Source organism: Meles meles, chromosome 2, assembly GCF_922984935.1.
Source record: "Meles meles chromosome 2, mMelMel3.1 paternal haplotype, whole genome shotgun sequence".
Lineage (NCBI taxonomy): Eukaryota > Metazoa > Chordata > Mammalia > Carnivora > Mustelidae > Meles > Meles meles.
The window spans coordinates 171,711,050-171,737,214 of record NC_060067.1 but is presented as its reverse complement, the minus strand read 5'-3'; the positions used below and the strand labels follow the sequence as shown (position 1 = coordinate 171,737,214).

The following is a 26,165-nucleotide window of genomic DNA, read 5'->3' as shown; positions in this document are numbered from 1 at the left end:
ACTGGGAAGAAAAGGGCCAATACTAGTTTCTCGGCCAACCCGCGGTGGGATGCTGCTGTGTTGGCAAGGTCATGCTCCCATTCCCCTTTCTACTACCCTGGGTGCTGTCTGTGGAGTCTGCCTACCCAGCCTGCCTTCATTCCAACCCCCTCGGGGTTCATTTTCCCCAACGCATGCTCAGTTCTTTACTTCGGTTGCACACAAGCCCCAGTGGCTCCGTGTTGCCCATAGAATCAAGTCCAAACCTCAATTTGGCCTTCGAAGCACCATAATGAAAGCTACTACCTACATTCTTCATGACCTTCACTTCCGACAACTTGTACAAAATCCTTCCCCATACTCCCATGACCCTTGTTGCTCTCCAGATCTTTCTATTTCCATGCAGTGACATTCCTGATCTCAAGGATGCCTCACCCACACCTCCCCACCAGTCCAAAGCTCGCCCAGTTTTGAAAGCCCTATCGAACTCTGTTTTTTCTTAAGATTCCCTCATACTTCTTGCAACTGAAACCCAGTTTTCGTGACCCATCTGTGTTGTACCCGGGTATTTGTTTTAAGTACCTTATTTTGCTGTCAAACCGAGAACTACTTTCCTCCCCCTTTATACTGTCCCTAGCACCTAGCATGTTGCCTTATACAGCAAGTATTCTGTGTATGTCCAATGAACGAAAGGAAATATTTGAAATGATTTTTAAAAATGTGACAGTGAATACCAAGAATAAATGACCTGTAAGATTCTGCAAGTATAACAAAATTACCCCACTCAGATTTGGGAAAATATGTGAAAAATAATTTGAATTTATTATTTCTGCACAGTATAATACAGGGTGTGGCAACAAAATACAGACTAAAATGGGTTGATATAAATAAACTAAAGTCCAGTTTATCAGTTAATAAAATGATACAAGTCTGTTTTATTATAAAGTTTATATAGAAAAAAAAGATTTACACTATACACAAAAAGATTTCCATCCAAGAGCTGTAAAGTGGAGAAAAGGAAAAGCCAAATACTTGATTTAAAAGGTGGTGTTGAGGAACACGATCTGGCCAGCCAGCCCATCCCTTATTAGGAGGCCCCGTTGGCCTTCCTTGTCACTATAAATAGACATTCCATTTCTAATGCAATCCTTCCTTCCTGAAGGATCTCGTTACTTTTTTTACTATTGAGACATGCTTTTATCTTTGTGGTCCCATTTCCAAAGCTTCTCGTGGTGACAGATCAGGAGGCTGGGCTTCTCTTCTCCCTCTCTTCTGCTGTAGATGATGGTATTCCTGGAGGGGTTGGCATGTATCTGTCCTCTCAGCTGCCAAACTACATTCTGAAATCAGATCTTAACCCCCGAAAACTTCTAAAATGGGAAGTACCTATGAAAACCTATTCTCTCCCCTCTCCTCTGGGTTCTTCCTGCCCTGCCACCCGCTTGTACTATGTGATGGCTCAGCTCTGTAAAGAAGCACTTCGCCTCGGTGTGTCTTCTGAAGTAGAGGAAGCAGGGTCTCCCCGTGATTTCAGGGAATTGGATGTCCTTGGTCATGGTTGCATATTGTTTTGAATCCAGTCTAGGTAATTAGTAACCTTGGTATATATGCCAGGAACGTCTTTCTGCCCACAGCCAATGCCCCAACTGATGATGCCAACCAAAGTCATGCGGTTGTCCTTCATACATACCAAGGGGCCGCCTGAGTCACCCTGCAATAGAGAGAACGGTTAGTTGTTTGCAAAAAACGCAGACTCTTCGGGGGGAAGTTAGGGTTAATATTTGTAATGCTAATGTCATCTTCTTCAATGTATTTAATTCAGAGAGGGAAATTTTTATCAATGATCTTTTTTTTTTCCAAAAAATTTTAAGATTTTATTTTTTTAAAATTTTCAGAGTTCCAAGATTCACTGTTTATGCACCGCACCCAGTGCTCCATGCAATACATGCCCTCCTTAATACCCACCACCAGGCTCACCCAACTCTCCACCCCTTTCCCCTCTAAAACCCTCAGTTTGTTTCTCAGAGTCCACAGTCTCTCATGCTTTGTCTCCCCTTGGATTTCCCCCAATTCACTTATCCTTTCCTTCTACTATCTAGATCCTGTCCACGATTAGGCTTTATATACTTTGCAAACTAGAACTGAGATAATTGCTCAGCCATTTTAGGCCACACAGCTCCTTCTTTTAACTCTACCACCCAGTAGCTGAGTGGCCTCAGGCTAACTGTGCTTCAGTATTCTTATCTTGAAGATCGGGATCCTACTCTCTACTGTAAGAAGTCATTCTGGGAATTAACTGGGAGAAAGCATGACATTTTGCAAAATCTTGGTCACGGTTGGCCGTTTATTGTCTTATTGAATCAAAATCACTTCTTATTTTTTGTTTTTGACTTGAAGCTTGCAGATCAAGGTTTCACTTTGCATACAACCTTTTTATGACTGTTGAGCTAGGGGTACAGCTGAGGTTTCTAAAGAAACCATCCGAAAAGAGACAAAGGTTGTCAAGGAACTGGGGGAAAATGGTGATACGATTTACCTTATAAGAACAAAGCCCCCGAAGTCTGCAGTGCAAAGCCCCACTTGCTTCTTTTTTTTCCCCTCGAACCCCAGCCCCTTGATGGAAAGCCTGGCACACTGTAGGCTTGAAATGGCTCATTGATAACGGTGCCTTGGTTATATCTAGGTCCTAATCCCACAGGCTGGTGTGTCCCTTACCGGTGCCTGGTTATCACAAAACAGAAGTACCGACTCTGATAAGGATGCCAACACAGCCTGAAATAGTTTGCTTTCTCAGGCGACAAGCCTCATCTTAGGGCTGGTGTGAGTTTTTGAAACTTCTGTCTCACAACTCATCTGGGTCGTAATTCTGGGTGAGCAGCAGCTCCTCCTTCCCCACCCCTGCCCCTACATGGCAGACTCCAACTCTCCAGCCTCCTCCAGAAGTCAAGCCTCATTTGTGTGGCTTTACCTATCACTTCAATAGTCGACCAATTGCCTGGGCTTACAGGAAACCCTGAATCAGGTGGAGTTTCCGGGGTAGACACTGGGGAAATTTCCTGCAGTTTAGATTTCTTAGGTTTGGGTAACTTTGATCTCACGCTGATGGTGTTATTTCTTTGAAGCCCTCATCTAGAATCTCCAGTGCCTCACCAAGAAGAACTCAACCGTTCTGGCTCTAACTTTTTCCTTGCTTGGAACCTGTGGGCCAAGAGCCACTCCTCCCCTTGGGAGGGCCCCAGTGCAGCGAGACCCCCGTGTCTACCTGGCAGGCATCGTGCAGGTTTGCCTGGTTCCCACCGCTTCGCGTGTCTCCAGCGCACAGCATGTTGTTGGTGATGGTTTTGTTAAACAGATGCCGTGATGTGCAGCGGCTGGATGGGTACAGCCTGACATGAGCCTCCTTCAGCCGCTCAGAATAGAAAGGAGAAGCTGAAACAGAGAAGGGAAAATATCTGACGGTCTTAGGGGAAGTTACTTATAAACCTTTTAGAAGGAGAAAGCCAACTATTCTAATAATGGCTAGTTTGGATCCAGCTTTCAGATGGATGGGGCTGAAGCCTAGGAAATATTGTCAATACTGCTTTGACTGACGAAACCAAATATTTTACTTTTTTAAAAGATTTTTTATTTATTGGGCACCTGGGCGGCTCAGTGGGTTAAGACTCTACCTTCAGCTCGGGTCATGATCTCGGGGTCCTGGGATCCAGCCCCATATCAGGCTCTCTGCTCAGCGGGGAGCCTGCTTCTCTCTCTCTCTGCCTGCCTCTCTGCCTGCTTGTGATCTCTGTCAAATATGAATACATCTTTTAAAAAAAAAAGATTTTATTTATTTATTTGTCAGAGAGAGAGTGTACGTGGAAGCAGGGGAAGCAGCAGGCAGAGGGAGAAGCAGGCTCCCCACCGAAGGGAGCCTGATTTGGGGCATGATCCCAGGACCCCGGGATCATGTCCTGAGCCCAAGGCAGCCGCTTGACTGACTGAGCCACCCAGGTGTCCCCAAAACTAGATATTTTATAGTTTATTTCACCCATGGTTTCTCGGTAGCAGCGCTATTGACATTTGGGGCCAGATCATTTTTTTGAGGGGGGCTGTGCATTGCAAGTGTTTGGCAGCACCCCTTGCTTCAACTCGCTAAATGTTAGTATAAACCTCCTTCCTCAGTCGTAACAATCAAAAATGCCTCCAGACAGGGCCATTGTGTTCTGGGGGGCAAAAACACCCTGGCTGAAAACCACTGGCTTAACCTACTGTCATTGAATTCTCACACTCTAAGGCAGTAGGTGATTCTACCCCTATGTTCCCAGTGAGGGGGCCGAGGCTCGGAGCCGTGTAACAGGAAAACCCACATCCTGGCTCCCACCACTACCAGGTGCAAATCTAGGGTGCGGACTCAGACCTACAGGACCGAAGAGTCCCAAGAGCCCCACACCCTAATCACCAGCCTCCCCTTCTCATCGGAACTTCCCTGCCATCTTAAGCCCGTCCAAGTACTTGTACTATTCACTCCTTTCTTGACCTGCACAGTGACCTGTGAGGTGGGGAAGGCAGATGGTGGCCTCTTGTTCTGCGGGGAACATGCCTACATTTACACAGCACCAGTGCCTGGGCCAGGGCTAGAACATTCTCATGACTTCTTCCTCTCAATATTTGCATGGCCCACTACCCTGCAGACAGACAGGACGGAGCGGAGACTTCCTTCCACTTACACGCCTCGTGCTTGCCGTAGCCAGACAGCTCGCACTCTGTCCAGTCGGGCAGCTGCAGGGTGGCCTCAGGCAGACACACGGCGCGGACAGCGTCGCTCTCCTGGGCACAGTGTAGCGAGTCCGACATTAGTTTAAGCAGGACTGGAAGGAGATAGGGAAGAGAATAAGCCTTGTGGAACGCTCCGTCTGATAGGAGGGGAGAAAGATGGAGAGGTCGAGGGTGTGGGAGGCAGAGGTGGGGACGCCCATGGTGGGGCAGGGTGGCTGTCATGTCATCTGGAGCAGGGACAATAGGACGTCTCACCAATATCATTGTTGTAAGTGTCATCATCAAATGCCTCGTGGATGATGTATTTCTCAACCTCAAATTTCTGCTCCTCTTCTCCGGGGACCTCGCGGTATGTCCTGCCCAAAACCACCCTGAGGTGGTGGGGATTGTACCTAATGGAGAAACAGCCTTAGGATGCGCTGCTTGCTGGGGGGCTGCTTCTAACGGGCCCCAGTTTCAAGGCCTCAAAGTCTAGAGAGACCTACTGGGTTTACGAGAGTCCCTACCTCTCCTGGAAGCAGTGGGCAGCAGACAGGACCCAGCAGGAACTGATCAGTATTCCGCCACAAAAAAACCTCTCTCCTGGTGACCTCCTGTTCTTGACAAAGATGGCGGCCTGCCACGGATGAGAGGTGATGTCTGCGTAGAGCCCTCCTTTGATTCGGAACTGCGGCTGCTTGTACTGTCGCAGACCACAGGTGGCTGGGAGAGGAAAGGACAGAGAAAGGAGATCAGACCTGCAGTCCTCAGGTGAGTTCCTTGAGCACCTATCCCAGTTTCTTCTCGTGGAACCCTGAGAGGCTGGGAAATTTTTGCTCAAGGTCACAGCGGCCTCCGGATTAGAACCCAGATTTGTCTGACTCCCAATGGAATCTTTCTGCTATGCTTCCTTAGCCCGTCTTTCCCCGCACCCGCCTCCTGGCTTCAGAAATAATGTTGTGCGGCTCCCTCCTGGAGAATGCCTGCCCCATTTCTCTTCCATCTACCCCACCTTGCCTCTCCGTCAAGGCCTGGATGAGATCCTACCTCCTCATGGAGCTTTCTTAATACTCCCAGCCCACCAGGCTCCGAGCGAGCTTACTGCTCACGGGGGACTCTCCAGGCATGGCCTTTGTTGTGAGTCCGCTGGTAGTTTGCGACTTACCTGCCCACTTACGTAATACGTTCCTTGAGCAACATTCGGGCTAAGATGTGTGTTCACAGGAATGGAGTCATAATAATCTATTCTCAGACAACTTCTAAACTAAGGTTTTTTAGCAAAATGTGCCAGCGGGAATTTCCTCTGAGTCTTCCACTCCCTCCACCCACCCAGTTCCCCTGTGTGAAACGGGCTCTGTGAGAAAAGCTGGAAGAGTTCACAGCAGAAGTACAAGCTGTGGGGTCAGAGGACGTGGGAACAAACAGACACAGGCTCTGCCACCTGGAGCCCAGTGAGCTGCGTCAGGCCACATGATTGGGAGCTGGTTTCCTCATCCCGAAACTAAAGAGAGGAAGACCACCTCTGACCACGTTGTTGGGAGAATGCTACCAGAGCATTTTGTTATGGAGGCAGCCATAAATGTGAGCTCTCCTCCTCCATTCTCACCATGACCTCATCACCTACCATTAATAAAGGCATCCGGAGAGAGAAGTTCAGAGCCTAATGAATTCTAAGAGAAACTGGCAAGTTCTTCTCTTTCGCTTTGCCCCTCTGTGTCACCCTCGTTCATGGGGAGTGAACATCTGCCCAGAGCGTTGCTTCAGTCATGGAAAGCCCCTCCCCACCAAAGCCTTCCTGAAAATCTGGGAGTGACACAGTCTGAAGCAGACAGCTTCATGTCCATGAGGACATGGGAAGTAGCAGAGGAAATGGTCAAGAGGGGGCTGGGCAGCAGCAGGTGGCCAAGGGCCAGCCCTTACAGCACTGGGGGACGTCGCAGTATTCCCACGTCAACTTGCGGTCCTTCAGCACGTGACACCAAGGCTTGGCATCCCCATCTGGGTTCCTAGATGGTCAGAGAGTTTAAGGTTTTCAATCACATCACAAGCCATGTGAGAGAGGAAGGAGGCTCAGTACACCAATAGCCAAACAATGAGCTGGAAAGGAGGGCCCTGAGTTCTGAACTTGGCTTTGTCAGAGATCTCACCAGAGGAAAACAACTTTAGTTTTGTTTTTCTATCAGCAACACAACGTTCTCCTCTGACAGGGATCTTGGAAGGAACTGTAAGCTATGCTGTGAGGACACTCTTATGATTCACTGGGAGAAAGGCACCATATAAGAACCGAGCAGATGAGGCCTAAGTGGCTATGGGACAGCACCTCAAACTTGCAATGTGGATTGACAAACTGGTGAACTTCACTCTTTATAAAAGATCTTATTCTGGCGAGTGAATGGGTATGACTAGATCATATCCCTGGTTCCTTCCCACCCATTGGGTCTTTCCTCTAACTTGAGGTATGAAATCTTCTCCCCTCCCATGCCCCATTCCTGCCTTCTGCCCAGACATGAACTCCACAGACCCTTTGCTACATACCGGCAGTAATTGTGGTTGCCCAGGCCCAGTGCCTGAGAATTGCTCTTCCACGCTGTGTAGACCTTGCCTGCTAGGGCTACAGAATTCCAGTAGAGGCAGGAGATACCAGACGCAGTGCGACTGTACGTGCCACGGTATGCTAACCCTTTTCCAAAGTAGCAGTCCTCATTTTTTTCTGGAACAAAAGAAATCTCAAACTGAAACAAAAGCAATTAAATGCTACAGCAGGTGCGTCAGGGTTTGCAGCTGGACCTAAGAGGGGCGGCAGGCCTGACAGGATGAAAGCAGCCAGCCTGCCCATAGGTGGGAGGAGATAACCATCCCACCTCTCCTCTTTCCTCCTCCTTCAAGCCCTTTTACATAGGCGTGGTAAATGGCTTTCGGTTGGTGGGCCAGCTTTCATCAGTTGGATGTGGCTTCCTAGATTGCTGTGTTAAGAGATCCTTGAGGGTTCGTTCATGTTGGGTAGGAATGGTCTATGCCCAACTAGTAGTGATTATTGCTGGAGCTGCTTTGAAGGTCATTGGGAGTTTCCTTGTTTATACTTGACAGATTGTGGTGAACCGGGGCTCGTCAATGGAACGACATGTCAGCAGACCCCAGTTTCTCAGATTTTGTCTGCCGGTGCTCTGAAGGGTTTGTTGGCCTTGAGCAGGAAGAGAGCACATGGGACTACAGATGCTGCTTTTGCCCCATTTTACCCTCCTTTCTCCCCACTTGAAACTGGCAGAGTGTACCACTCTAAACAACATAATGAATGTGATCTTTAAGGCTACCTAGACCAGTGAGAAGATGCTTTAGAATTACTGTAAAGGGTCCTCAAATTCAAAGACATGTCAGATTATCTGTAGGCAGAAGGCACATTATTATTGTGCATGAATATTTAGAACTTTAAAACACAATTTTTATACTATTGTGATATTATTTGTAAAAGCACCACAGAATGCATAGTGCTTTTTTATAATTTGGTATTTTTAAATTTGGAAAATCTTCTTACATTAAACATCTTAAAAAGAGAGAGAGAGAGAAGGAAAATATGCCCCTCAATCATGAAAGGGAGAATCTCTGTTCCTCCTCAAAAGGCCTGGAAACCACCAATGACGGCCCCCTTCTCTTCTGTACCTGAGGAAATGGAGGGTTGGGGGCAAAGAAACCAGCTCAAGGTCAAACAGCTAATTAGAGGCCAGGCCTGGGTGAAGACCTACATCTCCTGACTTGTCTTCCCTCTGCAATGAAAATGATGAACCAGCAGCCTACTCCTTTGTCTCCTCAGCTGTAGAAACACAGTTGCTTTATCCTCTGAGACTCTACTTCCAGGACGCTGGGGGTTGGGGGGAAGGGGGAAGCCACACTTACCCTTGGGGCAGGCTGGCGTGCTGCAGAACTCACTGCTGTACTTCCCTGCCTTGAAGACGTAGCACCAGGGCCTCGAGTCACGGTCGGGATTTCTGAAAAAGCAGCCAGAGAATGCCGTGAGAGGGGAAAAGTGAAGCCTCCCTCTCAGACCCAAGGACTCTGCATCTTCTTCCGGGGAAAAGGTCAGTGCACTTCCGGTTGTATCTGGGAGAGCTGGATCAGCATGGGTGGAAGTAGGACTTGGCTACTGTCTCCATCTGGAGACTAAGGGTAGGTTAAGGACTTGTGCACAGAAGCCATGTTGACAAGGGCTGGCCCGGGATGATCAGTTTTATGGATTAACTTGGCTCTAAGTGAACATTAATCTAGGTGCTGTCATAAAGAGATTTTGTAGCTGTGGTTAACATCAGCAATCTGTTGAAGTGAAGGAGATTAACCCCCATCGTGTGGGTCGCCTCCTCCGATCTGTGGAAGGCCTTAGGAGTGAAAGCTGGGGTGGAAATTCGGCCTCCAGACCGCAACAGAGAAGCCTGTCTGAGTCTGCAGTCTGCTGGCCTGCCCACCGATTTCAGACATGCCAGCCCCCCGCAGCGAGCCAACTCCTTGCAATGAATCACCATATCGGTCGGGAGTGTATTGGTTCTGTTTCTCTGGGGGGCCGTGGTGGATCAGCTCCAGGTCGCTTCAGGCTGTAGCAGCTCCTCCCCGGGGGGAGCGAGCTCAGGTGGGTGGGCAGCCCTCTCACCTGCAGTAATTGTGATTGCCAAGGCCCAGCTGGATGGCGTTGGGCCTCCTCCCAGTGTACGGCTTCAGGGCCAGCGCGCTGCTGTTCCAGTTGACACACTCGGCTCCACTTTCCGCTGTGCTCCATGTGCCCCTATAGGTGATACCCTGGTCCTTGTAGCAGGTGGCACTGGCATCTGATTGAAAGCAGGACACGTGATGTCTCCCATGTGAGTTCCCCCTTCTGTCATTTAGTTTTCCAAAGGGGTTTCACATCTGCTCTGTTGTCACCCCAAACCAGTGAGGCGGGCTGGCTGCTGAAGCTACTGGGGCACAGGTGGTACACGGGGGTGGCTGGGGTCCACCAGGCAGACTCCAGCTTGGCTCCCAAGGCTCCACCCACTCGGCCAAACACTCTGGTTTCCTAACTGACCCTTGGAGGATCCTTCCCTGCCTGCCCCCCCGCACCGCACTGCCCGCCTCCTCACATCACCACACCCTGCCTTTCCTTTCTGGGAAGGCTTGGGATTCTGTCCCTCTTCCCGCACGGTCCACCTACCACTCACCTATTTCGCAGCGCTTCCCCATAAACCCTTCAGGACACTGGCAGACAAAATCTGAGAAGTAGAGAGCCTGCTGGCATACCCCACCATTGAAGCACCTGGGTTCGCTGCAACCTGTCAAGGACAAAACAAGGAAGTCCCTGGTCACCTTAAGAAGCAGTTCCAAGGATAATAGGAGTGAGCTCCACGTGTCAGGCACTATTCTCGGCAGTTTCTAAAAGGAGCTCATTTCATCGTCTCTGCAAACCATGAAGCAGTTAGACCCATTGTCCCCATTGGACAGATGACGAAGCTGAGGCCAGGCTGGGGGAGACATGGGTCACAGTCTCACTTGTTGGCTCAGTGCCTTCACATGGGCCTGAGGCCAAGCCCGTGGGGAACCAATGGCTGAAGTTCTGCATGCATGCGCAATGGGTGGTGGGACGAAGTGGAAGAGCCAGAGCTCCAAGCTTGGGCTGCGAGCGCTTACGTACTTCGGACGGGCACAGAGTGGCAGTGTGGGCGGCCACCCACGCAGCGACAGTACTCCACGCGGTTGCCCCGTAGGCCCGGGCGCAGCCATGACTCATTCTGCAGGTAGAGTGTCTGCGTCTTCTCATCTCTGCAGCTCGCTGAAAAGAGAGACAGGCGGCCTCTTGAGAGCACAACTGCCCAAACGCTGCCACCGCCCCACCCCAGGTCCTATTGAGAAAGTTCCTCAATCATGAGTCATACAACCCATCTGTCATCCCAGCTGGAAGATAACACACATCTACCAATCAGTCGCCAAAGACCGTGTTTGTCGTTCTTCCTTGGGCGGACCCTCATCTTGGAAGAATTTACCTATCAAAACGCATTTACGAAGTGATACTTTAATTTTTCATTGTATTTTATATTTTTATTTTTAAAGAATATTTTATTTATTTATTTATTAGAGAGAGAGAGAGAGAGAGAGAGAGATGGCGAGAGCATGAGTGGAGAGGAGCAGCAAAAGCTCCCTGCACAGCAGGGAGCACAATGTGGGGCTTAATCGCAGGACCCTGGGATCATGACCTGAGCCAAAGGCAGATGCCCAACTGACTGAGTCATCCAGGTGCCCCTAATTTTTCATTTTCATTCATCAGAAATATGTACATGTATATAATTGCCTGCCAGAGTTTTTTTTTTAAGATTTTATTTATTTATTTGACAGACAGAGATCATAAGTAGGCAGAGAGGCAGGCAGAGAGAGGAAGGGAAGCAGGCTCCCTGCTGAGCAGAGAGCCCGATGTGGGGCTCGATCCCAGGACCCTGGGATCATGACCTGAGCCGAAGGCAGAGGCTTTCACCCACTGAGCCACGCAGGTGCCCCGCCTACCAGAGTTTTTGACCCATATGAGTATTACATACACATGATGCATTGCTAGCCCAAAAGAAAACTGACATCATAGTGTGTGTGGGGAATGTGCTGCTCTCACTGGTATTTGTGATATAATGAAAACGGTCTGAGTACTTGCATTGACATTCCTGGCTTCTTCATCTCTCTCTGTTTGCAAAGCAGAATGCCAGCTTAAGAAATCTTCGACTTTTCATTAACTAAAGAAGTGACACATGCTCATTGTAAATAATACTGTTGTTTCTTTGGGGTCTGCCGGGGCCAGGATACCCTTGTTGGAAATGCTGTGCTATCCAACAACGAAGGCATTGAGTATAGCGTTCGGGCACCCGGGCGGCTCAGTCGGTTAAGCATCTGACTCCTGGTTTTGGCTCAGGTCATGATGTCAGGGTCTTGGGTCAAACCCTATGTTGCACAGGGCTGGAGCCTGCTGGAGATTCTCTCTCGTTCTCTCCCTCTGCCCCACCCCACCACTCCCACATGTGCGCATGTGCTCTCTTTCTTTCTCTATCTCACTTTTTCTCTTAAAAAAAAAAAAAGTTACAGCATACTTCACTCTGGGGAAACTTCCACTTTAAAAGAGGTGTTGCAAAGCCTTCCAGACCCAAAGGAACTAGGTCATGAAGGACGAGAGAGGAGGGCCCCACGTTGGTAGCTTTAGACTTGAAGCTGGGCCCAGATTTCTTCCAAACCAGAGTCTAGACAATCTGGCTGTGAGCATGTTCTATTTTTGGAATCTTACCTAGTGCTCATGGGGGATGTTCCTCAGGTTTCTAGAGTTGACTCTAGAGTGAAAAGTCTTTCCACACCTGTGCAACTTGTGTGAGGTAACCCAGCCTCGTTACTCTGGTTTTACCAACCGGAAGACATGCATGCACAGAGATGGCAGTTAACAAAGATGCCAGGTGGACTCTGGCAGGATGGAGCTCCCAACCCAGAAAAGGACACCAGAGGACCTGCAGAGCTGCATCCTGGCCACGGTGTGGCCTTGGATCCATCACTCAATCTCTGGCTCTGTCTTCTCACCTGTGTAACAGGTCTTCTGGCCACTGAGCTGGCAGCAACCCCCACCCCCACTCTGCCAGCTCTGTGACTCCCTGACAGCCTGACTCCTTGAGGGCACGTCTGTTCCTGTCCTCTCAGAACCGGGCTAACTGAATGAGTAAGGGATGGCGGTGACACAGACATCTTCACAGAATCACCCTGCAAAATTTCACCTTCACACGGCTCAAGTAAGCTGGGTGTGGTGGAAGATAAACCCCAACAGAGCCTCACCCTGAACTCCTAAGCCCTGATTTTGGCTACTGCTTCCACAGACCCCCCCCCCTTCCACCTCCTCTTTCACCTTACCTCTGTAAGATCTGGCTCCTCTTCTGAATCGGGTGTGGATTTCCTGCAAAGCGACCGGGAATGGAAAAAGGATCAGCACATGCTGGGTGTTTTAGGAATAAACGTGGTTGACCCAAAGACCACTCACACCCCCGCCAATCAGTTGCCACCCGCCCCGAAGAGTCTCCCTCAGGTATAGCTGGCCCCAGGTGCAATGTCCACTTCTTGCCTTCTTTTCTAATTCTTCCTTTCCTTCTAGACCAGTGCTGCCATAAGAGCTTTCTGAGTGATGAAAATCTTTAATTCCTGTGCTGTCCAGTGCCATAACCACTAGTCACATGGGGCGACTGAGCACTTGAAATGAGGCTAGTGCGACTGAACTGAATCTTTAATTGCATTTAATTCTAGCTGCAAGTGGTTAGTGGAGCTGGTAGCCCACCTCCCTCCCCACCATGTTGCCATCCCCAACTGTCTCCTCTAAAATCTCACTGTGCAGGTGTTGCTCATTGTGCCCTCCATGATGCCCCCGCTTGCTGGGCATTTTTAGAGAATATGTCCAGAGTATAGTTTCTATCCCAAGTGGATAGTAAGCAGCATAGGACGGCTTGCCAGCTTCGTGGCTCACGACTGGTTCACCACCTTTTTAAAGACGTCTTATGAATGAATGCAAACACACTCTTTAAAAACAGCTCCGAAGAAGGCAGTCTGTGGCCATGGACTATTTACCCAAGTCTGAAGAGCTGCCTACAGACCCTGAATCCTGAGCATCCTAGACAGAGTGGATCCATACCTACTGACCTCTGCTGCATCCCTGCACTCTGACATAACCCCCCGGGGGCTCCTGAGTCCAACGAGGGTACACGGCGGGCTCGAGGCACAGACCTGAACTGCCCTCTTACCTGGCTGGACAAGGAGAGGGCTGCTCCAAAAAGCAGCAGAAGGCACACCAGCTCTCTCCTCATTGTATTTATTGTTCCTTCAGAGTGAACCTTAAATTCTGGAAGAAGAAGGGGGAAAAAAACTTCATCGTGGGATCGAGAGATCAAGGAGCGTGGCAAAGGTCGAGGACCAATGACTCGATCATGGCCAGTCCCTCCAGCATCAACTCCCACGGCAGGAAATGCCACAGGTGTCTGGAAGATGTTTTCAATTGTATATATATATTTTTATTGTGGTAAGATACATAAAATGAACCATCTTATCCATTGTTATGTGCACAGGTCAATGGCATTAAGCGTGTTCACACTGTTAGGCAACCATCACCACCGTCCCTCTGCAGAACTTTATTATCCTCCCAAACTGAAACTCTGTGCCCAATAAACAATAACCCCCATTCCCCTGGCAACCACCAGAAAATACAATACTTTCTGTCTTTATGACTATGGCAACTCGCTAGCTTCCTCATCTGGGTGGAATCATAGACTACGGGTCCTTTTGTGACTGGCTCATTTCACTTCGCATACTGTTCTCAGGGTTCATCCATGTGGAACCATGTGCCAGAATCTCTTCCCTTTTGTGTGTGTGTGTTTGTGTGTAAAGTAGGCTCTGGACCCAGCATGGAGCCTGACATGGGGCTTGAACTAGTGACCCTGAGATCAAGACCTGAGCTGAGATCAAGAGTGGGACACTGAAATGACTGAGCCACCTGGTGCCCCTGAATCTCCTCCCTTTTTAAAGCTGAGGAAGATTCCGTTGTCTGTATAGACCACATCTTGCTTATCCATTCATCTGTCAACGGGCACAGGTGGCTAGGAGATTGTCTTGCCCAGAGATCTCTGCGGGCTGGCTGAATAGTGAGACCACGCCTGGCACTTCTGGGCAGTAGTGTCCCGGTCTGGTGCCCTCAAAGTGAATTCCTGTCCTGGGGTCAACTCGGTGGAACCATAGAAATGTCTGCTCTGAAACCTTTTCAGAGGACACCATAGGGACTCTATGGCCCATACCTCACAGAGCCAACCTACCCCCATTACCTGGGTTCTCACACTTAGAACTCCCGCGCCTCCTTGCCCAGCACAAGAAATGTTCTTCTCCTCTGGCTTTCGCCCTCCCCGCTGCTCCCTTGGAAGGTCTGTCTCTTATTTTACAGGCAGACCCGGCAAAGTGCAGATAGGCAGAAAGGAACCGAGCCATCTGGCCTTCGGTCATAAGACTCAGATCCTCCTAGACCCCAAATTCCCAGTTTCCATATGCCTTTCCCCAGTGATCTTGCCCTCCGCAGCTTAAACTAGGTTAGTTGGTCGGGATGTTATTTTGTGGTCTGGCAGGCCCACTCACTCCTTTGTCCACAAGAATTAAATCAGGCATTTCTTCCTTGACTCATTTCCCTTCAGTCACAACAACTTTCGGTCCCACACCTCCCCCATCGCCAGGATCCTCAGGGTCCTTCCTGTTAGATCAGAGGCTTCCAAGACTTTCATCCCGGCCTGTCTCTGGCTCCTTTGTTTCTTTGCAAAGAACTTCCCTGTTGGAAGTGTCCGTCCCCTCACTGGCCACAGGCCCCCTTCAGAGCTACGGTAAAAAGAGGGGGTGGGGGGAGGGTTCTTTATGTCCCACTGCTTCTTCTGGGGCTGCTGAGGAGGACAAATGGAGCCGGGACTGGAACGAGGGGAGGGAGCAGCGGGGGCTGGTCAACAGGATTCCAAGGAGAAAATAGGCAAGGCTGGAAGGCTGGGCTTGCCAGCCACGTCCGCCCCCGCCCCCTCCTCCATGGTGAAGGAAACAGAAAGAAGGCAAGATCTAATCTGCCTTAGTTCTAATTTGGAGGGCCAAGGACCCTCCTCATAGGATGTGCTCTTGGAGGGCCCTTTTCTCCTTGGGAGGAAGAAACCGGCTTCTCAGAGTTTCAGAAGAGAACAGTAGGGAGTTGAGCCCATTGGCAACAAGAGCCCTTGGTGGAATCTTCTGATTATGGCCATGGGACATGCTCTGGCTTTCCTCTTTCTCGAAATTTCTAAAAACCCCTCCAAAATTTCCCTTCTTAATTTTATCCCATTTCTTTTCTTGTTTTTTTTTAAGATTTTATTTAATTTACAGAGAGAGATCACAAGTAGGCAGAGAGGCAGGCAGAGAGAGAGGGGGAAGCAGGCTCCCCACTGAGCAGAGAGCCCAATGCGGGCTCGATCCCAGGACCCCCGAGATCATGACCTGAGGTGAAGGTAGAGGCTTAACCCACTGAGCCACCCAGGCACCCCTTCATCCCATTTCTTATTAACTTTTTAAAATAGACCTTGTTAAATGTATCCCCTCTTTTTCTTCCAGATGTTAATCCTGTTTCACAGATGCATATAGATTGTCTCATCCTTTATTATCTTGGCTTTAGGAAGAAATTCTGAAGCAATGAATGAGTAAATGAGCCACCCATCAACAAGGAACTTAACCCTTGTTAGCACTGCCTGTCAAACCAACCAGCCCTTTCCCAGGGGGTTATTTTAATTTTTTTCTCTGGATGCCCACCAAGATACAGTTTTATTTCAAGAATTCAGGGTCCTAAAAAAAAAAAAAAAAAGACATCTGGGCCCTTCTAACTGGAACATAATTCTAGATGTTGGAAAATTGCCAAGTGAGAAGTGCAGTATTGACACATTTGCATTCCCTGGACAAATGGGGGAGGGGGACCAGCTGGGGAGGCGGAGCATGACTTAGGGCTTCCATTGTGGCTCCCACACAGCTGCATCATGGGAAAACCCTTGACAACTCCGGGTCATAAGGGGCCAAGGAAACTATTTTTGCCTTCTACTCCTGGCAGTGTCTGAGACAGTCTCTGTTCTGTCAGTCCTTATCTTCCCCCACATTTGGGGGACCTTGCTGGGCCTTGAGCTGATCCAGTGACAATCTCAAACAAGGCACTAGCTCCACTGCGTTGCACAGAAGCAATGAGAGCATCTGGACCGGCGGAATGGGATGAGAGGATGACAAAGAAATGAGTCATCCCACCAGCAGACAAGCAGTGCTGTCCAAAGATGAGGGAGGAGGAAGAGGGGAGGAAAAAAATGTGTCCTTGTTTTGCCTTCATTAAAGAGGTGGGTGTAGAGGTCTGGGGGCAGTGCCTGGACAAAAAACAAAGTGAATACCAGAAACAGAGACTCAGACTCCGGGTCCGCGGGGCCAGCCAGTGCCAGGACAGGCTTCAACGCTGTGAACCAGGGGCTGCCACCAGAGGCCGAAGTGCCCTGTGAGGAGGGTGGGAGGCGAGATGTATGGAGTAAGTGTAAGAAATCCTTCTGGGCTCGTCTTACAAATATAAAGATGACTTGTTATATTTTTCTTCTGTGTTCTCTTTCTTTTGCCTATTTCATAGTTTCCCAGAGTCAGAGAACTAAAAAAGCAAGGAAGTAAGAGAAAGAAGGAAGGATGAATGGATGGAATGGGAGGTAGGGAGGAAGAAAACCACCAGGAGGTCTCACTTTTGTTAGACTGGAATCCCTGAATCACTGAAAACATTATTGTGTGAGAGTAATGGATTCTGCAATGGCCATAAGGCCTGGGGACCCCAAGGTCCCTGGGCCCCAGGGCTGTCAGGTCCACGTTAGCACGTGAAGTTGATTTCTGCAGATTTGCAAAAGATACCCTCTCTGGTGGATGGAATTCAGCAGGCACAGAGCTTGGCAAATGGACAAAGACTTTGCCAAAAACAAAAAAATGAAAACTAAAACAAAACAAAACAAAACAAATAACCAAAAACAAAAACAAAAAATCCAGGACACGGGGCCTGACAAATAAAGCATGGCCTGGATTTCAAGGATGCATGGGAAGGAATCCTGGTCAGGGGCACAGTCTGCATGTCTGCATGCAAGAGCCTCATCTGCTTCCAGAGCTTCTCTGACCTTCTGTCTGGAAGCCGCACTGGGTCTTGCTGGCAACAGCAATACAGTGACTCCGTTCCCTGGTCCCTCTGAACAACCGTGAGTGATGACTGTTCTAGGGGAAAAACGGGAACAATGGACTGGTAACAGGGAGGGGGTTACTCTACCAGAGCCAAGGAAGTGTGCCCTTGTGGCTGAGAAGTCAGTGGTCACGCTAGCCAGAACTCGGTGTTTATTTTGGCAGCGGCAACACAGGGGAAGGCTGCCCGATGGGCACCCATTCATAGGTGTTGGGTCTGCATTGGGTGAGGCTGCTGGAACAGCGGCAGGACAGCTAGAAGTCCTGGGAAAAAAGAGATGAACTGTTGTCCTCAGTGCCTTTACATGTCCCTTTTTTTTTTTTAAATAGATCTATTTATTTGAGAGAGAGCACGCGCTCAAGTGGTGGGGGGAATAGTGATGAGGGAGGGGCAGAGGGAGAGGAGCTCAAGCAAATGCCCCATGGAGCCCAGAGAGGGGCTCAATCTCATGACCCTGAGATAATGAACTAAGATGAGGACCTGAACTGCAGTCAGGAGTCAGACACTTAACTGACTGAACCACCCAGGGGCCCTTCATGTCCCTTTGCATTGATTGCCCTTTTCTCTCCACTCTCCTATGTTCTCCATCTTCCCCCTTAAAAATCTGCCTTCCAGAAAGGGACTGATATGCTCATTCACATAAGGTTACATTGACAGTAAAAATTGATACGCTGCCCTTCCCAAAAGCATCTATATCTTGAGGCATAAAAATCAGCTCCCAGGGAGGCAAAACCAATTGGGATGGACTCTTGAGGTTTCCTCCAGGGCCGACACACTGTGGTTTCTGCTATTGTGAGAACAAATGATATAATGGGTATAAACTGTGAAACACTTAAAAATGTGTATTAGTACTTGTATTTAAACACGACCGCGTGCATGAAAGTGACCCGCGATAGGAGAACTGTGCAAACACAGTCACTCGATCAAGTTCTGTGGTTCGAGGTACAAACAATGCAATTGCCCCTGCTGGTATAGAACTCAGGGACTGTTTTTACTCTTGCCAGCAGGAAAAAGACAGAAATATGAGCAAGCTAGAGGAACAGGGAAATTGCAAGGGAAGGACAAAAGTAAGTTGACACTATGATCAAATTTTACACCGTGTGCAAGGTTTGCTAGCTTAATCTTTGGTAAAGGAGATTCTCAGGTTATTATTGCTTTGCAAAGCTTCTCTCTGGAAATCTGAGTAAGAAAGAGTCGGTCTCCAAGAATACCAATACTTTAAAGTGACTCATAGCTTTAAAACAAACAACACCCTCCTTCCACCCCCCAACCACCATGGCCCAGAATGGATGCCAACAAATTAGAAAAGAAATGGTCCAGGGAAGAACTCCTTGGAATAGCAAAGGCATCTCACTGGGACAACAAAGGGGGTGAGATGGCAAGAGGAGCCCTGCCCCCATATGCGGGGACCCCCCCCCAAAAGCTCACCTTTGCAGGTTCCAGATGGAACACGGGACGGGAGCCACCAGCCTTGTAGCCCCTGTCTCGCTTACACAGGTCCTGCTTTTTATAGAGGCTGTGCTCTCAGAATAAAAACCGTTTTCAAAAACTGCCATCATTAATCAAATTAACTTTTCAATACTTAATTTTCTTTGTGTCAAACTTTATTTTCTCTCTTCCTGAAGAGCCTGCTTTCATAATGGGACAAGAGAGGAAGAGCCTTATCTAATATGATCCATTCCAATGAGGTGAATACAACAGAATCCTCTGCTAGCTCCCACCCGTCTCATGAGTTACTTAGGGCAGAATTCTCTCCAAAACATCTTCAAACCACAGGCGGGGGGATGACTTGTGACTGAGTTACATGAAACTGACCAGGCTACTCCAAGTCTTGGCACTGAGCTCTGTCGTCTACTCGCCGTCCATAGTTTGCCAGGTAATCCTGGTTGTTTGGAGGAAATAAGGGAGAGCTCTTTGTGGGTCTAGGAAAACAGAAGTCCATCCTACCTCCTTTTAGGATAAAAACAAAAGAAACCCTTTCCTAATAAACTTTTTACCCAGAGAAGAAAAAACAAGGTTCAGCTGACAAACGCTAACGCAATTAGTCAGTGCAATAAAATGTTAATCCCAAAGTTTGAATTTAAACAAACCCCTCAATCTGAGGTTGATCTAAAACAGTGTCTCATCTTAAGCATGAAGGTAGTTCCTCATGTTCTTCCCACTCCCTAAAGTCAACATCATTGCAAAGCAATGAAATACACAATCCTTTGTAATTCTTTAGTTTACCTCCAGATTTCAACACCCCAGAGTCAGAAAACTGATCAGAAGCTTTCCTTGTATCATTACCAAATGCATACACATTTTCCTGGGCTCACAGGAAAGCAATGTTACGGTGTGTTTGCGAGAACTGTATGTAGGTTAATGCCCCTTGCTCCACGGGCATTGGAGCACCTACCACTCACCAGGCAGTCTACAGAACCCTTATATATATAATATATATATAATACTATAGAATAGTATTCTATAATATATAATAGAACAATAGTATTCTCTTGTTTTTACGAATGAGAGAATCGAACTTCCAAAAAGCATCAGGACCTTGGCCCTAAGGCGAGATACGTAGTGAGAGGTGGTGTCAAGACTCGAACTGACACTATTTCCAACCCTCCTTCCTGCGTCCTGATGCTGGACCGTTATGTTTTTCATGCACTCAGAGTTGCTATTTGTCAAGGACAGCATGTTACAGTGCAAGGGGCGTAGTCTTAAGTTCAAGTTCCATGACACAACCATGACACACAGGTTGTGTATGGTTTCCTGGATTTTTTTTTTTTTAAAGATTTTATTTATTTATTTATTTGACAGACAGAGATCACAAGTAGGCAGAGAGGCAGGCAGAGAGAGGAGGAAGCAGGTTCCCTGCGGAGCAGAGAGCCCGATGCGGGGCTCGATTCCAGGACCCTGAGATCATGACCTGAGCCGAAGGCAGCGGCTTAATCCACTGAGCCACCCAGGCGCCCCTTTCCTGGATTTTTTAATGGGCCAATCACTCCCACCTTGCTGAATTATTACAGCAACTAGAGAAGCAGCAGGCAATGGCCAGTGCACAGTAAGGTTAACCGTACTGACAGTCATGAGCGTCCTTTAATAACAGGGGCACCAACATTAATAGCTTCTCCCTGGAAAAACAACCGAAAGCTACCAAGACAGAAAGATGCTAACATCTACGGGGTTCCTCACTGTGATCAAGCATTAATACCCAAATACTCCTTCCTCGATCATGTGGACATCTTGTGATAACCCACAACCAGATTCTTCACAATGGATCGAAAAGTTCGCGCCTTTCATCTACATGAACAGGAATCATTATTTTCTGGATATATGAGGTGGTGTCTTTCACCCCATTTTTAATGTTTTTTTGTTTGTTTGTTTGTTTTTAATTTGCCTCTCCAGGACCTATTTACATCAGGATTATGCCCGACTCTCCGAGGAAGCTGGAATTAGTGCCAGAGACCGCTGGGAGATCAGGCCGTTGCTACAGATAAGGCCCGTCCGAAGCAGACCACATGGATGTTTAAAAACCAGAGACAGGAGGCTAGAAAAATAAGGAAATCAGAGCTTCTCAGAAAAAGAAGAAGAAAAAAAAAAACTTCCCTTTTTCTCTGCAGCCCAGGGGGCAGACACCGGCTCTTGCTCCGACGAGGCAAACTAAAGCAAGTTTCTCTTTTCTGTGAACAGGACAAAATGTGAAAAGCCAGCAGGGATCCAGTTGACCGGCAGCCTTTCCCTTTTAGATTACTCATAGCAGGTTACTGGGCTCAGCTTCCCTGCTGACTGTCCTGTTCCCCTACCTGCAGAGGCCTCAGCTGACATCAAGCTGTTCATGCAACGCTCTCTCTCGAAGGGGCTCTAGGGCCTCTTTGCGTGTCCTCCTTGGGCGCCATCTATCAGATCGGCCACCCCAGCCCCCTCTCCTTCAAGCCCCAGCTCAGTCTAATTTCCTCCTTTCTCGGAGTCATGGGCGAAGAGCTAACAACTCTATGTATTCACTGTCAGATATTTACAGAGCACCCACCACGGCCCAGGCACAGGCTCTGTGGTATAAGGACATATATGCTCTGTCCTCAAAAACTTATAGCTTAAAAAAACAAAACAAAACAAAACTCATAGCTTAGGCATGGGACAGACAGGTCATCATAGTACAGTGAGATCAGTGCTGTGGTATATGCAGGGAGGTAGGGGTAGAAGGCGGAAATGCAGAGGAAGAAGGAGTCTTAGTAGAACGTGGAGGAGGGAGATCTAGCTTCCTCTTGGTGAGGTAAGGAGCTAGTCAAGGTAGGTTTCCTGGAATTGATATTATTATGTAAGCTGCTGGTTAAACAAAATAAAGAGGTGTTCCTCAGAGCATAGGGCCAAGAGGTGACCATTGCTGTAAATGGTCAGTAAATGCTGTAAACTGGTCATTTTGTAAATGATCAGTCATTTACAAAAGCCTTGTGGTCTGGGTAACAGCATCAAGCAGCCAGAGCCCCTTACTCTTCAGCACAAACACCTTCCACTGGACAAAGGAATTCGATTCATACACCCCAGGCTCTCCCTTCGAGGGCTTCCCTAGGAGGAAGTATGGTTTGGAAAGCCGGAGAGTTCTAAGGATGCAGGAGCCTTTGTGGCATGAGTTCGGTGTCGATTCCCTAATGTCTGGTTGCAAATTAATGGACTATTTGTGACCATGTGATAAACAGAAAAGGCTTGGCATACAAAGGTATCCTAGTATCTAGGTTCAGCCTGACCTTGAAGTGGGTTATTTCAGAGGCTCAAGGTGGAATCAGGTTTTCTAGATCAGTCCCCAGGCAACCTCTCCAATCCACTGATGCCTGTGTCAGAGCATCCCATAGGCAAGCGATGCTCACCTGCCCATGGGCCCGCTAGCCAAGAGTCACCCTGAGGATCGTGGCTATTGACACAGATGGTGCTGGGCAGCTGTGAAGGACATGCAATTGCATTAAGTTTTATAGGAAGAACAGCTAGTTGGTATTTCCTGGGTAATGGTAATAGGCACCCAAACTTGCCCAAGTCATCCCTTTTAAAAATGTTTATGAAATGTCTGTTGTGTGGCTAACACCTTGTTCGTTTTCCCTTCTGGCACACATGTTACTTTTCAGGTGATCGGGAGCCTTGTCTGTCACTCTACCCTCTTACCCAGAAGTCAATTTCTCAAGCAGGAGAATGGACAAAAGATTGTCAAAAAAATAGGCTATTCTTATGTGTAAGTAGACAACGAAGCCAGTATTAGGAGACCTTGTGGCTGGACCTGGGGTTGAACCAGAGCGAAGGATTGCTAAGATTTTTTTCTGGATCTGACTTTCCGTGAGTCTAAATTGTCCTCATTCTTTTATCTAGTTTGATTTGAGACTACCAGTTTTGTGAGCTGGTTGGCTTATAGCTTGAAATTCTGTACAGAATTTTTCTCCATGCAAAGCTAATGACTCAAAGAATAAATGAAGAGAATATTCTGGCCACTCATTGTCCCTCGTAGCCACCTTATCAGAGCAGAGCTGAAATTCCCTCACAGAAAGTAGACATTTTACTCTAAGACCGCAGACACACAGTGCCAAATAATCAAGTGAGATTGAACATTCCAACACCTAAATTCTTCCTCAGCACCAGCACGAAGTATCTCGAAGCAGTGCATGGACTTTGAGTTTGGAATGTTCAATCCGAGCTAAGTTCACCTCCATTCTTGGGAACCACATTGCCCCCTTAACTGTCCGATCAAAAAGAACCGGCACACATTTTAGAAGCTTTGGAAATCCTGCTCCTTCTAAACGATGATCTTAGTCAAAGGGCCCCTTCAGTTGCTATAAAACCCCCTAACCAGAAAAGGTGCTGTTTGCAGATTAGTACCAGGGCTCCCCTGGACAGAAAGTTTCCCCAGATGCTCTGTGGTCCTAGCCAGTCATTTACAAAAGCGTTAGATGGGTATGGTCACTAAGTACAGTGGGGCCACTGGTTACTATAGTCTGAACTGTACTGAGCATGGTTCTACTGTAGCCCAAGTCACTGCTGTCCCTCAGCTACCCTCTGGCTGCTGTCCCTCTGCAGGAGGAAGCCACTGAAGAGTAGCACAGACGTCAAGAGTATCTAATAGGAGGCATCCCAAAATAAACTGAGCTGGTCCTAGGGAGTCTGGACAGAGACAAAGCCACTGGGCAGAGGGGAGCTACCCTTTACTCTTGATGAGATCCAGGTTTGAGGTCGGCATCTCTGAGAACACTTTAGGTAGAATGAAGTAATGGGTGGCGTGGAGCTCTTTCTATTTCAACATTCACACATCCCTGCTGGTTCCCGAGCCTGGCTCTGCTCTCACAGGAAGCCCTCGGACTGACTGTCATGTATTGATTCTGGACAAGTCAGCGTCTAGATCCCAGGATGTGTCTTCTTGCCCATGGGCAGGAACTGCTGAGGAAGTCACCTTCAAGGCGACTCTGCTTACTAGTTGTTTTTGCAGAATTTCTTCATGGAATTGCAAATGTGCACACACACACACACACACACACACACACACACAGTTTTCCTCTGCCATCAATCCCCTGCAAGAGATCACCGTTATTAATCCAACCTGACCACCGGGTAAATCATCATTTCCACACTTCTTTGCATTTGAGTTTGTCACTAGTTACCTGGCAGCTCAGCATGTTTTCCTACTTTGCTGGCTCCCTCCCATCCTCCCTCCCAGGGAGGTTAAGAAAATAAAGATAATAACAGCGAAAATCTGGAAAGCCCTGATAGGCATCGCGCAGAGCACCTTAGGAAGCAAAACCATTCATTTTTTTCTCCCCCGCCGTAATTGCAAAGTCCTTAAAGAGGACCGCACACTTGCACACTGGGCCAAAACTGACCAGTGGAGATGGAGGCTGGGGATGTGTGGAGGGAGAGCAGAGGCCTTCTCTTTCCCAACACTTTCCACCTACTTAATTCTGCTCTGAGGCGAGTCCCGTGCCCCACTCCCCCATTCCCAGCCTCAGTCTCTTAATAGGCTCACCGAGGGGGGGCGGCAGCCAGACACTGTGGACCCTCCAGGCTCTGCTAGCCACAAGTCCCGAAGGCGGCTGAGGGCACTTTTTTTGCCCGTTATTCATGAGGGGATCCCATTGTCTCTTCAGAGCATTTGTCTCTAATTCTTTGTACTTTCTCCTTTACTCTGCTGAGATTTCTTCTCCAGGAAATAATCCCTCCTATTCTCTCTTCCCCGAATGCCCTCGCCCCTCCAAAAGGCTTCAGCCCATCCCAATGAAATGCAGCTACAAAAAGCAGGCTCCCTTGGGACTCGGATTGTAGCCAATCTGCTTTTTGCCTGAATTACAAAGTCAGTCCCTCACTAAGTCATTCTTCTATGGGCGCCGTTTGCCAGAAAGATTTTTAAGAGAAGCAGGAGGACATGGACAGACAGAGAGGTGCAGAATTCAACTTACCGCCCTGCTTGCCTTCCTTCCCTCCCTCAGAGACAGCTTTCTCTTCAGCTGTGGGCTCTTGCAGGACCTCAGCTCCAATCTCCCTGCACAGCTCTGGCCTGCTTTAAATTTCAAGGCAGGGGGTGGGGTCAGTGGCCCTGGGTGGGCGGGTTTCTCTGCAGCAGGAGGATGCCCAGTGGACAGGGCCAGGAGGGAGCCCAGCGGGGCGGGCCTGTTTTTGTAAAGAGGGGGAGGAAGTTTCTGATGGAAGCAGCGCAGCCTGACCTGGCTTAGGGCCAGCCTGATTATTCACAATCCTGATGTCATCGAATCACAGGAATTTGGGAGTTGGACGGAACCTTAACAATTATCTTCCTTGAAGGCCCTGGTCTATGACCTAAATGAGACCCCCAGGATCAGCTGGCTGTAAGCTTATCATGGAAAGAGGAATTTACAGTTCTAAACAAATGTACACAGAGGAGGCCCAAGGGCTTCTTCTGGAATCTCCAGGAGTAAATCTGCCCCTCCAGACACAAGAGGGTGGAAGGAAGGACAGGACAGGTGGACCAGTTCCCTCCAGGCACAGAAGGGCTGGGGAGAGGAGCGTTGGGCCACTTGGGGCACGATGGGGGTTGATAAAGGTGGGCAAGTTTCCTCTACCGTGGAAGGTACCCCGGCCAGGAATCTGGATCCTGCCTCCAGCCCTGCCACTCCCCCGCCCTACAATCACGGAGAAAATCATGTCACTTCTCTCTCAAAGACGGCTGAGGACTTCTCGGCTCCAGCAGTCCCTGGGTAGGGCTGTGGAGTAAAGGTAGGGGGCCCCTGAGCCAATGCTCCATCTAAACTCTTTCTCTGCACAGGCTTACAGGCAATTCTAACGTTGGCTCTCCATCCCTTAGACTGAGGGAAACTTTCCCCTGTTCTGGAGTTTGCTCCTAAATGTAAACGCTCCTGGAAATGCACAACCTGTTCGGCCTGTTAGAACCCGCAGATGACTGATAAGGAAGGAGCAGGCTTGAATCAGAAGTACCAGTAATGAGGGACGTGACCTGAGCCAGGGTTTTCTAGATCATGCCAGGCTAGTGCATCGGAGGTCCCGTGCATGGACTAGAGCAGGACCCCCGACACGAGCTCCCTGGTGTATCTCGGTCCTCGAGACGCGGCATCTGTAGTGTTGGTTGATGTCTGGCCTAGACAAGGCAGTGTGAGAGAAAGAAGGAAGAGATGCCAGGAGAGGGATCAGAAGGCTGAGGCGGGCAGCAGAAATTAAGGGAGGACCGGCTCTCCTCAAAGATTCTGAGGAGAGCTGAGATGAGAGC

The 26,165-nt window shown here is 48.6% G+C and overlaps 1 protein-coding gene across 1 annotated transcript; it reads right to left on the bottom strand.

Annotated features, from left to right (window-relative positions):
• Positions 1-768: 768 nt before the first annotated feature.
• Positions 769-24,990, bottom strand: PLAT (plasminogen activator, tissue type). The gene is made up of 14 exons (XM_045998113.1): positions 24,865-24,990; positions 13,473-13,570; positions 12,595-12,637; positions 10,364-10,501; positions 9,894-10,004; positions 9,350-9,524; positions 8,605-8,696; positions 7,249-7,423; positions 6,634-6,719; positions 5,241-5,436; positions 4,990-5,126; positions 4,686-4,826; positions 3,242-3,408; positions 769-1,690 (listed from the first exon to the last, which is right to left on the bottom strand). The coding sequence occupies exons 2-14, from the start codon at positions 13,533-13,535 to the stop codon at positions 1,532-1,534; spliced, it is 1,683 nt and encodes a 560-aa protein (XP_045854069.1). The 5' UTR covers positions 13,536-13,570; positions 24,865-24,990; the 3' UTR covers positions 769-1,531.
• Between the last annotated feature and the right edge of the window lie 1,175 nt (positions 24,991-26,165).

Bases quoted from the DNA above. Each gene is read 5' to 3' on its own strand.
- PLAT (XM_045998113.1), bottom strand. From the start codon at position 13,535: ATGAGGAGAGAGCTGGTGTGCCTTCTGCTGCTTTTTGGAGCAGCCCTC. The intron at 8,697-9,349 runs GTGAGAGGGCTG...CTGCTTTTTCAG, and splicing joins GGCAATCACAATTACTGCAG to AAATCCCGACCGTGACTCGA. The intron at 3,409-4,685 runs GTAAGTGGAAGG...TCTCTGTTTCAG, and splicing joins CTACGGCAAGCACGAGGCGT to CTTCTCCTTTCTATTCTGAG.